Source organism: Sminthopsis crassicaudata, chromosome 5 (assembly GCF_048593235.1).
Source record: "Sminthopsis crassicaudata isolate SCR6 chromosome 5, ASM4859323v1, whole genome shotgun sequence".
Lineage (NCBI taxonomy): Eukaryota > Metazoa > Chordata > Mammalia > Dasyuromorphia > Dasyuridae > Sminthopsis > Sminthopsis crassicaudata.
The window spans coordinates 286,873,819-286,886,380 of record NC_133621.1 but is presented as its reverse complement, the minus strand read 5'-3'; the positions used below and the strand labels follow the sequence as shown (position 1 = coordinate 286,886,380).

At 35.5% G+C, this 12,562-nt stretch overlaps 1 protein-coding gene across 16 annotated transcripts in view; it reads left to right on the top strand.

Moving 5' to 3' along the window:
- The window catches only part of ANKS1B (ankyrin repeat and sterile alpha motif domain containing 1B), a 1,348,742-nt gene that overhangs the window by 169,358 nt on the left and 1,166,822 nt on the right, over positions 1–12,562 (top strand). For all 16 annotated transcript variants that reach the window (XM_074267164.1, XM_074267169.1, XM_074267161.1 and 13 more), the window contains one exon: positions 2,355–2,651. In XM_074267164.1, coding sequence (XP_074123265.1) covers positions 2,355–2,651 — 297 coding nt within the window. The remainder of the gene's footprint in view (positions 1–2,354; positions 2,652–12,562) is intronic.

Sequence of the window (12,562 nt, the reverse complement as noted above, 5' to 3'; positions counted from 1 at the left end):
GAGTAGATAAGCGAATATGTCTGTCCCAATTGGGTGTTATGGAAACCTGCCACACTTAGTTATTCAATTTTGTTGATTCTTCATGGGAATATAGTATTTTAGTTGAAAAGACCTTCAGAGCTGGAAAGATCCTCTAGCTCACCCTTCTTATAAATGAGAAAGCTGAGGCTCAGGAGAATAAAGGGATTTGTCTATTGTTGGACAAGTAAGTTAAAGAAGTAGAGCTCGGAGGAGCCAACCCCATTCCCCATTTACAAAAGAGGAAATGGAGTCTTAGACATTTGAAATGACTTAATCAAGAGGTCATGCAATGAGAAAGCTAATCTGTTTTATCTTGTACCAAAAAATTTAATTTCTTTTTACCTTATTTTTCTTTCTCAGGGGTACTTATACATATTAGCATGTGAAAGACAACCCCCTGTGGAGCCTATGAGTAGAGTGTATGTGGAGTAAGCTGACATGGTTCAGCTCTTGGATTCCCTATTAGAATGACCTTAGGCAAGTTCTCTGTAGCCTCAGTTTCTTCATCTGTAAAATGGGGCTGAACTAGATCATGTCTAAGGGTGTTTCTGTCTCCAAATCTATGTCTTCCCCTAAAATTATTTTAAAAAAAATGATCTCTTCATCTTCAAAATTTTCACTTATAATAAGCTCCTTGAGAAAAAAAATTTTTTTGTGGCTTTGTCTTCTCAAAACTTAGCACAATGCCTTGGCATATAGTAAGTGATTAATAAATGTTTGTTAAATGAGTAAAAATATATCCCTCTTATTGTGAGGAGAAAGAAGGGCACAGTGATATGGAGAAAAGGAAGACCACCTCACTCCAGAATGTTAATTTTGAGAATTTCCCAGCAGTAAGGGAAAACATATGCATACTTTTAAAAGAAAATCATAAAAAGTGAATAGATCAGTCTGTCTTTTAAACATGTCATAATTAAGTGCTTTAGATCATAAATAAGTAGGTCTGATGACATTTGTGGTTGTAGAGATTTATATTTGAAGTTATTATTCACTTGTGTCGGTCCCTAATCACCAGACATCAAAGTGTATAACAGCGGTGACCATAGAATTGCACCCCTGTTATAGCCAGTGGGTGTCCTGATAAAGGTCATCAAATCATTTGCTCCTTTGAAAGTCTAGATGTCACATGTAATTTGAGGGAAAATGAGTATCATTTTCAGAGACTTCTAATGAAATAAGAATTTTAGAAAATGAATCTAGTGATTGATACAAAGAGGGGAATGTTGCTTCCTTAAGGGAAGAGGTGGTTTATATTTATATCCTGACATACTGTGGAAAGCTTTGAACATAGTAGACTCTTAAATTCTTGTTGAATTAACAGAATAAAGATAATTTTATAAAGTTCAGGATATGTTAAAAAAAAGTCTTAATTCATCAAGTCAATCTAAAACTAGCTTATCCATTTTGAAATGCACTTTAAGTGCATTTAACTATACCCAATTCAATAAGCACTAAGTTTATCCTGTATTAAGGACCCTGTGCTAGATCCAAAACAGAAATGAAATAGTCACTGCCTTCTAGAAGCTTACATTCTACTAGAGCAGTATATTGCTACTATGGGAAGGGAGAACACAAACACACAACTTTCTTCCAGTTAAGTGAAAGAAAAACCTTCCATTGGTGACCTAATATGTTAGAGATCCATACCAGGCTGACTGGGTTCTTTGTAGGACTTTAGATTTAAGCTAGAAAGAAGTTCGGAGTCCATCTAGTCCAATTACCTTATTTTATAGGAGAGGAACCTGAGAGTTAGAGGGTTTAAATGTCTTGCTCAAGTCAATATAGATTGGCTAGTTTCCTCATTTTACAGGTAAGGAAATCGAGGCCCAGAAGAATTAAGTGACATGCTCAAGAAATCAAGTACTTTGACTTTGCTCTTTTTCCTATACCAAACTTCCCAATCCCCACTGGTGACTGGGATGAATTACATGTCAATATGAAATATATATACTTGAAAATGAGAAATAGGGGAAAGGAAATTATATACTTACAACAAGGTCAAGGAGAGCAGCTCTTCCTTTTATATGTGAGGAAATAAGTTCAGAGAAATGAAATGATTTGTCCAAGGTTAGGCAGATAGTCAGTGACAGAACCAGGATTTAGTCCTTGATCTTCCAGCTATTTCAGTAACTAGAAAAACACTGCTTATGAATGGTAGTCTTCTAGGGAACTAAGTGGTCTTCTTCTCCCTCCCTCTAGGCTATAGACCACTTAAATAGGGCATAAGGAGGAAAAAAGCCATTTAATTTTTTACTTGATGGAATTTTATAGTAGTCAAGTTAATGACAAATTTTAATAACTCACTCCTTGTCTTTGCTGTCTTTTTGAACCAGAATAATGAAAACGAAACAGCGCTACACTGCGCTGCTCAGTATGGACACTCAGAGGTCGTCGCTGTCCTCTTGGAGGAGCTCACGGATCCCACTATCCGAAATAGCAAATTGGAAACCCCCCTGGATCTGGCTGCCCTCTACGGTCGGCTGCGGGTGGTGAAGATGATCATCAGTGCCCATCCCAACCTCATGAGCTGTAACACCCGTAAACACACGCCTCTGCACCTCGCTGCACGCAACGGTCATAAGGCTGTGGTGCAGGTGCTGCTGGAGGCAGGGATGGATGTGAGCTGTCAGGTGAGGGTACTCTGAGCTTCCTTTCTTGACTTTAATGCCTAGTGGAATTGTTTTATTTGAAAATCATATTAACAACGATAATATTAACAATATTATAAAAATAATACTGATGTGGGAAATATGGATTTTGTCAACATCAATATTGTAATGAACAATACTATCTGGTATTTGAATAAATACTTTAAACAACAGGCAGTTTAATTTAAAAAATTAATTTTAAACATTAATACTCACTTTAAGGTTTGCAATTTGCTTTATATATGTGAACTCATTTGATTCTTTATAGAACTTATGTGAAATTGTTCCCATTTCATAGGTGTCTTATCTAGCATCACAGTTGAGAAGGGTCTGATTCAAGACTCAGATGTTTTAGATTCTGAGTTTTGGTCTCTGTCTCTATCTCATACTGCCTTTTTGACAAAGGCTTAAGATCATAGTGTCAAAGGCTCCTCTAACCTCCATGTTTTATAGATGAAAAAGTGAGGCTATGTGCAGTGCCCAGGATTAGATAATAAGTAGCCTAGATGGGCTTGGGACTCAGGTCCTCTGACTTTAAATCTAGTGAATTCTTCTTCTCTTGGGTTGTCTCCTTTTTTGATTTTTAGAAAGAGCCTTAGATTGAAGTCAGAGGACCTGTGTTTAAATTCCTTGATTTTGACCAAATGACTTTGGGATCCTGGGGAAGTTATTTCTAGTGATCAGATCCATTTTACCATACTGTCTTAAATAAGTACTAAGAACTTCTTTTTTTGCCATAGTAGAATAGAGTGCCTTCCTTTAGAATTGATGTGTCTGTCTATTTATCTACCTATTTATATGGATATATAGATATAAAGTTATATGTTACATATATATAACACAAATATGCATATATATACACTCATATGGTTATATATAGCAATATAAGTAGCAATATATGACAACATGTATACATATGTATATTGTTACACAAATGTGTCTGTATGCATACATACCCACACACCCACACACCCACACATACATATATAGATATAGATATAGACATAGATATTATAATCTTAGGAACCCCTTAACATTTATTTCAGGTATTTCTGCTTCCTTCTTCACAAAATGGTAAGCTTTACATATTTGTGTTACATTTTCTTTAACTCTGAATAAAATGTCATTTACATAGTAATATGCTGAATTGAACTTTCCACTAATTTTTTTTTTCTTAAGATTTGGAAGCATCAGCATTTTTGTCTCTTTAGTCAGCCCCTTAGTATCTCAAGATAAGTATTGTATGGTTTTCTACTGTCAACATCTCTCTACATAATGATCTATGCAATCGTTAAATTTAAGTAGGGGGTCCCAAAAGTCTTAATGAAGTTTAAAGTTATTTTTAAGCTTTACATAGATTAAGTAGATCTAGTCCTATTAGAGTTATATAAACTTATAATACAGACATTTACAAGTTTACAAAGCACTTTAGAAAAAATGTTTTTTGGATCATCTCTATGAGTAGTACAATTATTATCCAAATTTTACTATTGAGAAAATGTGGAGAAGTTAAGGGGTCTGCCTAGGGTCAGACAATGAGTAACTATCTAAAGCAAGATTCCAACTTGTCATCTTGACTCTGGGTCCAGTGTTGAATTTTCTGTTTTTACTTCATTAACATACAGTAGCTATATGCCTGCTGAAGGAGTAAATGAATCATGATGAAATAGGAACTCCATATTGGCCTTGATAAAAAGATAAGATGATAAGACAATTAAGGAAACTGAGGCTCAAGGAAGTCAAGTGATTTGCCCAAGTCACATAGGTAATGAGCTTCAGAGATGAGATTCAAACTAATTAGGACTCTTTCCACCAACAAATTGACATTTACTCTTTTCATTTGAAAATATCTTGATCAGTCTGAACCAAAAGCTTTCCCCAAACTTCCTATATCTTGTAAGATTACTCAATGTGTAACTGGGGTTCATCTGATTTAGAGAAGGTGGTGAATTGCATAATGAGGTATATTATGTAGTCAGAAAAGCAAAGATCTACAAATTAAAAGCCCTGCTTTCTGACCTAAATTTCATTGCTCCCTAATATATGATATGGCTCCCCTGGGTTCCTGATTCCCCCATTTTAATTTAAATTCTTGCCATAATATAGGGGTAGAATATAAAATATTAAATTTATTATGCTTAGTTTCTGTTGCTTGTCTGTTTTGAATTTTACTATTTCTGAGCACAAAAAAATACCAGCCCAATCTACATTAAAAAAAAAAAAAGGCTCTTTTTTCCCCTAAGGATATATAGATTGTAAAAACTGCTTCTAGCCAAGCTGTCAGTGTGTCTCTAAGTTACCACATTTGGGTTTTCTTGCTCAGAGTTCTTTGTGAAAGTGATTGATAAAACTTTTTTGGAGGGTGTTGGTAAGAGGGACCAAGGCTGCTAAATTGATGTGGTTTGATATTATTTAGTCATTTCACTCTTCTCTGACTCTTTGTGACCCCATTTGGGGTTTTCTTGGCAAAAACACTGGAGTGGTTTGTCATTTCCTTCTCCAGCTCATTTTATAGACAAGGAAACCGAGGCAAATAGGAATACCCAGGATCACCTAGCCAATGTCTGAGCCCAGATTTGAGCTCCTGAAGATAAGTCTTAACTCCAGTCCCAATGTTCTGTGTATTATGGCAGTACTTTGCGGCCCAAGTCGATGTTACTGTTTGTCTAATATACACAGTAGTAAACCATCTTACTCTTCTATGGTCTCATTTACCATCCCCATATCTTTCTAGACTAAACTGGGGTTCCTTTTCCACTGATTCCTGATGCATGATTCCCACTTCTTGCTCTTTTAATATAAATTTCTTGAGATCAAAGACTGTCTATCCTTTCGTGGGCTCTTAGCCCAGTGCTTAGCACATAATATGTGCTTAATAAATGATCATTCATTGATTTATTTATTCATTCCTTTGTTTTCTAGTCTTACTTTACTGTACTTGTGGTATTCAACTCAATTCAATAAGCTTTTATTAAGTACTTACCATGTGCCAGACCCTGAACAAAGGCATACAAAAAGCGGTCCCTATATTCAAGCAGCCTGCATTCTTCTGAGGGATGAATACCAATAATAAATGGGAAATAAAGTCAAAGTGATTTAAGTCTAGAGAGATCAGTTAACATTCGGAGGGACCATAAGACACTTCCACATTAGGTGGTATATAAACTATACCTTGAAGGAAGCTTAGGCTTTTAAGAATCAGCACTGTGGAAGAGATGAAAGCCAGACTTGGGGGTCTGCCTGTTCAGAAATTCAGAGATGTTGAATTTAAGGAACTGGCGTAGACCAGCTTGTCTGGAATCTGAATGCTTGAGGGGGAATATGGTGAAATAAATATACTTTTTTTGTCAACATTTTCTTCCCTCCTAGCCACACTAGAATAGATTCAATGAGACATTTTGAGAATCAGCTAGCCATACCACTTTTATATGTGAAATCTGAGGAACATAAAGCTAGAAATGTGAGGAACTGCAAGAAGATATACAATTCAAATCCTTTCATTTTACAGGTGAGGAAACTGAGGTAGGGAAGATGGAGTGATGCCCAAATTCACATACATAGTAACCAACCAATCAATCATTTATTAACTTCTTAAACCATGTGCCAGACTATGCTAATAAGCACTGGCAATATGAAGAAACACAGGGTAACGTTCCCTGTCCTCAGGGAGCTTACATTTGAGGCAAGATGATAACATTCATGTAAATAAGTGAATATAAGAAAAGATAGCTGGAATAGGATGTCAGAAAAGGGGCTAGCAGCTGGGGAGACCAGGAAAGACCTCCTACAGAATGGGGCAATTCCTTGAAGGAAGCCAGAGAGTCCAACAAGATTCAGAGATGAGGAAGTATATTTGAGGTTCTGATTCATAGGCCAGGATATGTTTCCATTGCTCTAGTAAATTGCTGGGAAAGCTATCTCATAACAAATCCCCCATCAGAATTTCTGATGGGGTGAGTGGTGGGAGGCAGGGAGAGAATAGAGACCCTTCACATTGCCTAAGGCATTTTCGCTGAAACTCAGTTTAGGATTTAATCTTATAAGTCATTGGGGAGTTTCAAGCCGAGTTGTTAATATGTGTCTAAATTATCCTGCAGACTAATTAATCTGCCACCAGTTCTGCCAGGCTTAGCTGAATAATTTTTCATTCCCAGAAAAAAAGAATTTTTTTTGTTCCTTAAATTCTTTGGTAATCAATTAATTTTCCTGCATTATCTAAATTAACTCTCATATGATTCCCAAGGAAGTTCACTGTCGAAATGTAAATGTCTGCCCTAGTTTTGAGAGTATAATGCCAAGTTAAGGCTTCCTAGCAGCTCATTCAACTAAGTAGAAAGAATAATATTAGCTTGATATATTAACTGAACCAGGATGCTTTAGCATGTTTAGGATTCCTTAATTGACTCTGAATCACTGATCAATAACAACAACTAAAGCAATACTGTATGAAAACAATTCTGCGTAGTAAATAATGTGGTTCACAGGCTTAGACTTGAACTAAATTCTGTTTTTCAGCAAAAAATCTTTGAAATAACAGTTTTTGACCATCTTTGTTCTTTTCTAGAATTGATTTATTTGGTTTATAACGTGCAGTTTATGTCAGTGCTTTTACTAGCGACTTTATTTTCTGTTTCAGCTTTCTAAAAGTACTTCAAAATCATAACAAATATTTCAGCTAATAATCTTCATCACTTAGTCCCTGACTGGGCCAATTACATATTGTATCTGATTCTTAAACCTATTCAAGATCCTTTAGTGAGTGCTTCTAGGTTATGTAGGACAGCTGAGTGGTGCAGTGAATAAACCTCTGTGTTTAGGAAGACCTACGTTCAAATGTGACCTGAGCAATTCTTAACTATATTTGCCTCAGTTTCCTCATCTGCAAGATGAGCTGGAGAAGGAAATGATGAATGACTCTAGTATTCTGCCAACAAAACCCCAAACAGAATCATGAAGAATCAAGCACTACTGAGAAAAAAACCCAAAAATCAAAAATTAAGCAATGTAGTTCTGAAGAAACAATACTGGATTTGGAGCCAGGGGCCTGGATTCAGATCTTAGCTCTGTTGCTTAAAAGTTGGGTGGGCTTGGGCAAGTCGCCTAATCACTTCTTTAATTTCTCTGACTCACAGCGACCTCATTAGTACAATAGTCTAGAAAAGTCTAAGGTTCATATCTAGCTCTCTAAATCTGTGATGCTAAATGATCTGACAGCTCAAATAGATAGTTGATTTGTAAAAATATACACAAGAATGGATCTATCTTAAATAAATGGGTTTTGCTATCAATTCTGGAGTAAATGCTCTAAAGGATCAGAAAAACTTATTTGTGTTATCTAAGATCAAAAGATCTACTGTGATATATTTTCCATGATCAAAGAGTCCTATAAGGTATCTATCTATCTATCTATCTATCTATACATACATATATATATATGTTTCACTAACATAGGGCTGACTTGGCAAGATATACAATTTTAAAATGGATTGTTACCTTTCAAGACTTTGTGTCTATTGAGCCAGTTTTCATAAAAAAAAAAAAGTTATGTTGTCTTAACATGGAAAAGGGACCAGACAATCAATCAATGTATTCATTAAGCATCTACTATGTGTCAGAAATTTTGCTAAGTACTGGGTCATATTTTTCATTAAAATGCACATGTGTATGTATTTAGCATGTAAATATTTATAGGCATGTGTGTACATACATGTGCAAGTATTTACATGTATAAAATTTGTATGTATGGGTATACACACACACATATATATATATATATATATATATACCCACATATCTATGCATATATTTATGTGTATATGTCTCTTTATATCTATATTGTTTTAAAGTTAAGTATATATATATATATATATATATAAACTGTGGGTAGATATGTTTATATGTGCATATATATATGTGTGTGTATGCATTGTATACAAATGTGTGTGTTTGTATATAATCAGAATCTTCCCTCAAAATGAAAGTAGATATTTTAAAAAATAAAAATGAAAAAAATATACATTTAATAGCTACTATTTGATTGTATTCAATAAGCCTTAATAAGTGCCTGTTCTATGTAAGACATATATAAAAATTTTGCATTAAGTATGGTTCATGGCTCACAATGTCGTTTAAATTGCTTAGGAAAATGATTGAAGTGAGAGGGATGCTAGTGACCCGACAATAGGGAGAAGTAAAGGAAGTTGGGGTGTCTGTGAAAGCAAAAAGACTAAGTTGTGGAAGAGTAAAAGAAAAGGAAAGTGATGATGTAGCAGGATTTGTCAGAGGAGAATCTTCTAAGTTCAACAATAGCACTCCACACCCATTTATTCAGTGTCTCTGATTGTTATTTGTTGCCAGATTCTCTCATTTTTACATCCATAACATTGATCTCATTTTCCTTCTCTCCACTATCCTGCCAGCACTGTCTTACCATTTTTTTGTCTAAATCACTGAGCTAGCTTCCCAATGGGTTTCCTTGACTTCAACCTTTCCTTTCCCTGCACAACTCTTTGTGATCTTCCTAGAGCACAAATGTTATTGTGTCTCTCCCTTTGTAGATACCTGTTTTGCTATTATCTTCCAAGATTATATAATAACTTTTCTTTTTGGCATGTAAAGCCCTTCACAATATACCTTACTTAATAAATGCTTGTTGATTAATCAATACTTTATAATAATTTTCAAAATTAATTAATTAATTTTTGTTTTATATTATATTTTATAATAATAATTAATTAAAAATTAACAAAAATTGTTAAGTTGGTTTTCAGTCATATCCAACTCTTTCTAGGTCCATTTGGAGTTTTCTTGGCAGAAGTATTGGAGTGTTTTCCTTATCTGTAAAATGAGGAAACTGAGGTAAATGGGATTAAGTGACTTACCCAGAATCACACAGCTAGTGTCTGAAGCTAGTTTTGAACTTAGGAAGATAAGGCCTAGAACTCTATTTACGTCACCATCATGCTTCCCCAGTAATTGGCAATATTTCCAAAATATTTTAATATTCATATGCTTTATTCAATTTTAAATTAATTAATATTCAATATGCTTTATATAGTCTTACTGAATACTCACATTAGGAAATTTCCCAATAATTAACACCCCCAAGCTTAAGAAAAAGATATTTGATGTATTATTTGCTTTAGAGTCCACCTGTACTTTGTCTCTTAATTTAAAGCTCTTCTAAGCCAGCAGAGACATCAAGAAGACCTTAGACTGAATTCTCTATCAGATACTGACTGGCAGTTACTTGTGGGTCACCTATATTTTTACACCTTCTCCTCTCTGGAATCCTGCTCTCTCTTCTCTAAAGTGAAGGTGTTAGATTTTATAAACTATAACATGATGTCTGATTTTTTAGGGATGATCCAATGAAACTTCTGTTGCTCCTTTCTCTCCCCTGCCCCTCTTGTCACCAGATAATTTGTTAAGCACTTTACAATTATTATCCCATTTAATCCTCATGACAATCCCCGGGAAGTAGGAAACTGAGGCAGGCAGAAGTCAAGTTGGCTAGGGTCACACAGTCCATAAGTATCTGAGTCTGGATTCTATTTCATGATTTTCTGACTCTAGATCCAGTGTTCTATCCACTGCACCATCTAGTGGACAATACAAATAATCCCAATATTGTGAAGCTCTTGGTAGCCTCTGCCAAAGCTTCTTCAGTGGCACTTTTAAGAACTCATGTTTCATCTCCCTGATGAGTTGAGACATCAGAGAAAAAGTTCAATAAGAGAATTCACCAGAAAGAAAATAAATAAGTATAAGCTTATTGAGAAATATGGGAAATATTTTTGATAACATCCTTTCTCCATTCATGGTACTTGAAAAGATTGATGATTTTCTCATAATCTATACTTTGTTTAGGGATGCAATCTTGTCTTTGATTCCTAGCAAAATTCCTGGCAGAATAAATGATTAAATGGAAGGCTAGTGACTATCTGGAGCAGGAAGCAGTGATCAAAGAGAATTACTTGTAGGACATGTCATGTCCTGACTAAACCTATTCACACAATTATTAGACAAGTAGAGAAGGGGAGTGCTAAAAAAAGAGAGTGGCTAGAATTTAGCAAAGCATTTAACAAAACATCCCATTATTCTATTGGAGAAGACAAAGATATGAGTGAAACATTTAGACTTGGAACTGGTAGAATGGCTATGGTTGTTATTAACTTAGAAGATGGTCTTTGGTGGAGTACTCCAAGGATTTGTTTTTTACCCCCCATGATTAAAATTTTGTCAATAATTTGTATAAAAGTATAGTTGAGCTACCAGATTTGCAGATGATGCAAAGCTTTGAGAAAGCTAGAACATTTTAGATTACAATATCCAAAAAAAATCTTGACTGATTAGAACATAGGGTTAACTCTAATAAGATGAAATTCATGAAGAATAACTGTACAACATTGACATATACCATATATCCTAAGTCCAGAATAAAAAGGCATGACTTGGTAGCAGACCACCTGAAAAAGAACTGAATCCAAAACTCGATATGATGCAAAGATCATGAAAGCCATTAATCTTAGTCTTCCTTGAATGTCATGGTATCCAGGACTGGGCGGACGAGAGTTCCTGGGCACGCTTTCCTGGCCCAAATATTGTGTTTAGAACCACACTTGAAGACTGGAATAAACAAGTTGAGAGCATTCACAAGAAAGTAACCAGGAGAGCATCAATTTTGTGCCATATGAGTCCATGTGGGAAGGGACTAAAAATGTGCAGGCTGGAGAACAGGGACTGTATTAGGGTAGAAAGAAGGGCATGGGAGCTATCTCCAGATATTTGAAGGGATCTTTTGTGAAAGATGGTTGCTACTATTTGTCCTCAGAGGACAAAAGCAGGAATGATGGGTAAGAGTAGAATAGGATCAGTTTAGTCTGATAGAACCATAGAGAAAAAAAACTTAAAAATCTCTGAATGTGACCTACTTAGTCTTCATTTTGCAGTTGAGAAAACTGAGACCCATGTGGCTTTGCCCAGGGTTGTGCCGAGAGAATTTGGGATAGTGCTTGACCCCTGGGTCTGCCTGAGTCCAAATTCATTGCCCTATCCACTATTCTAAGAGTAATTTAAGAAAATATTGGGTAACTGGATAGTGTTGTAGATAGAATGCTGAGTCAGAAAGATCTGTGTTGAAATCCAGCTTCAAATGCTTGCTTACCTGGGTGATCCTGGACAAGTCATTTAATCCTTTTTACCTTATTTTCCTCATCTGGAAAATGAGCTGAAAAAGGAAATGGCAAACCACTCTGGGGTGTGTGCCAAGAAAACCCCAAATGGGGTCACAAAAAGTCAGAAGTGGCTCCAAGGACAAGAAAGTATTGCCTAGCAATCAGAACAATCTGAAAGTTGATTATAAGCCAGGTGTGAATGAATGAAAAAATGGATGAATGCAAAAAAGCATTTTATTAAGTACTTAATTAATTAAGTATTTAAGTACTACCGTCTGGAGAAAAGAAAACAGTTCCTGCTCTCAAAGAATGTTTATTCCATCAAATAAATACTAAAAAGAAAAGACATAAAAGTCAATTCAGACCCAGGATGTATGGAAGGGCCCGTAAGTCCTAAGGATACAGTGGATCTAATAATATACAGGGCTCCTTGGGTTATACAAGTAGGTCGGATGTGTGAGATGAAGATGATAATGATGATGACTGGCACTTATATATGTTCGTACTATGCTAAGTTCTTAACAAATATTATCTCACTTGATCCTCACAAAACCTTGGAAGTTCTATTACTGTCCTTATTTTACAGATGGGGAAACTGAGGCAAAGAGGCTAAATGACTTCCTGAAGGCCATGTAGCTAGTGAGGGTGTGAGTCTGAATCTGGATTCAGGTCTTACCTGAATTCTCTCTTACCATTATACCACTTAGCTGTTGTAGT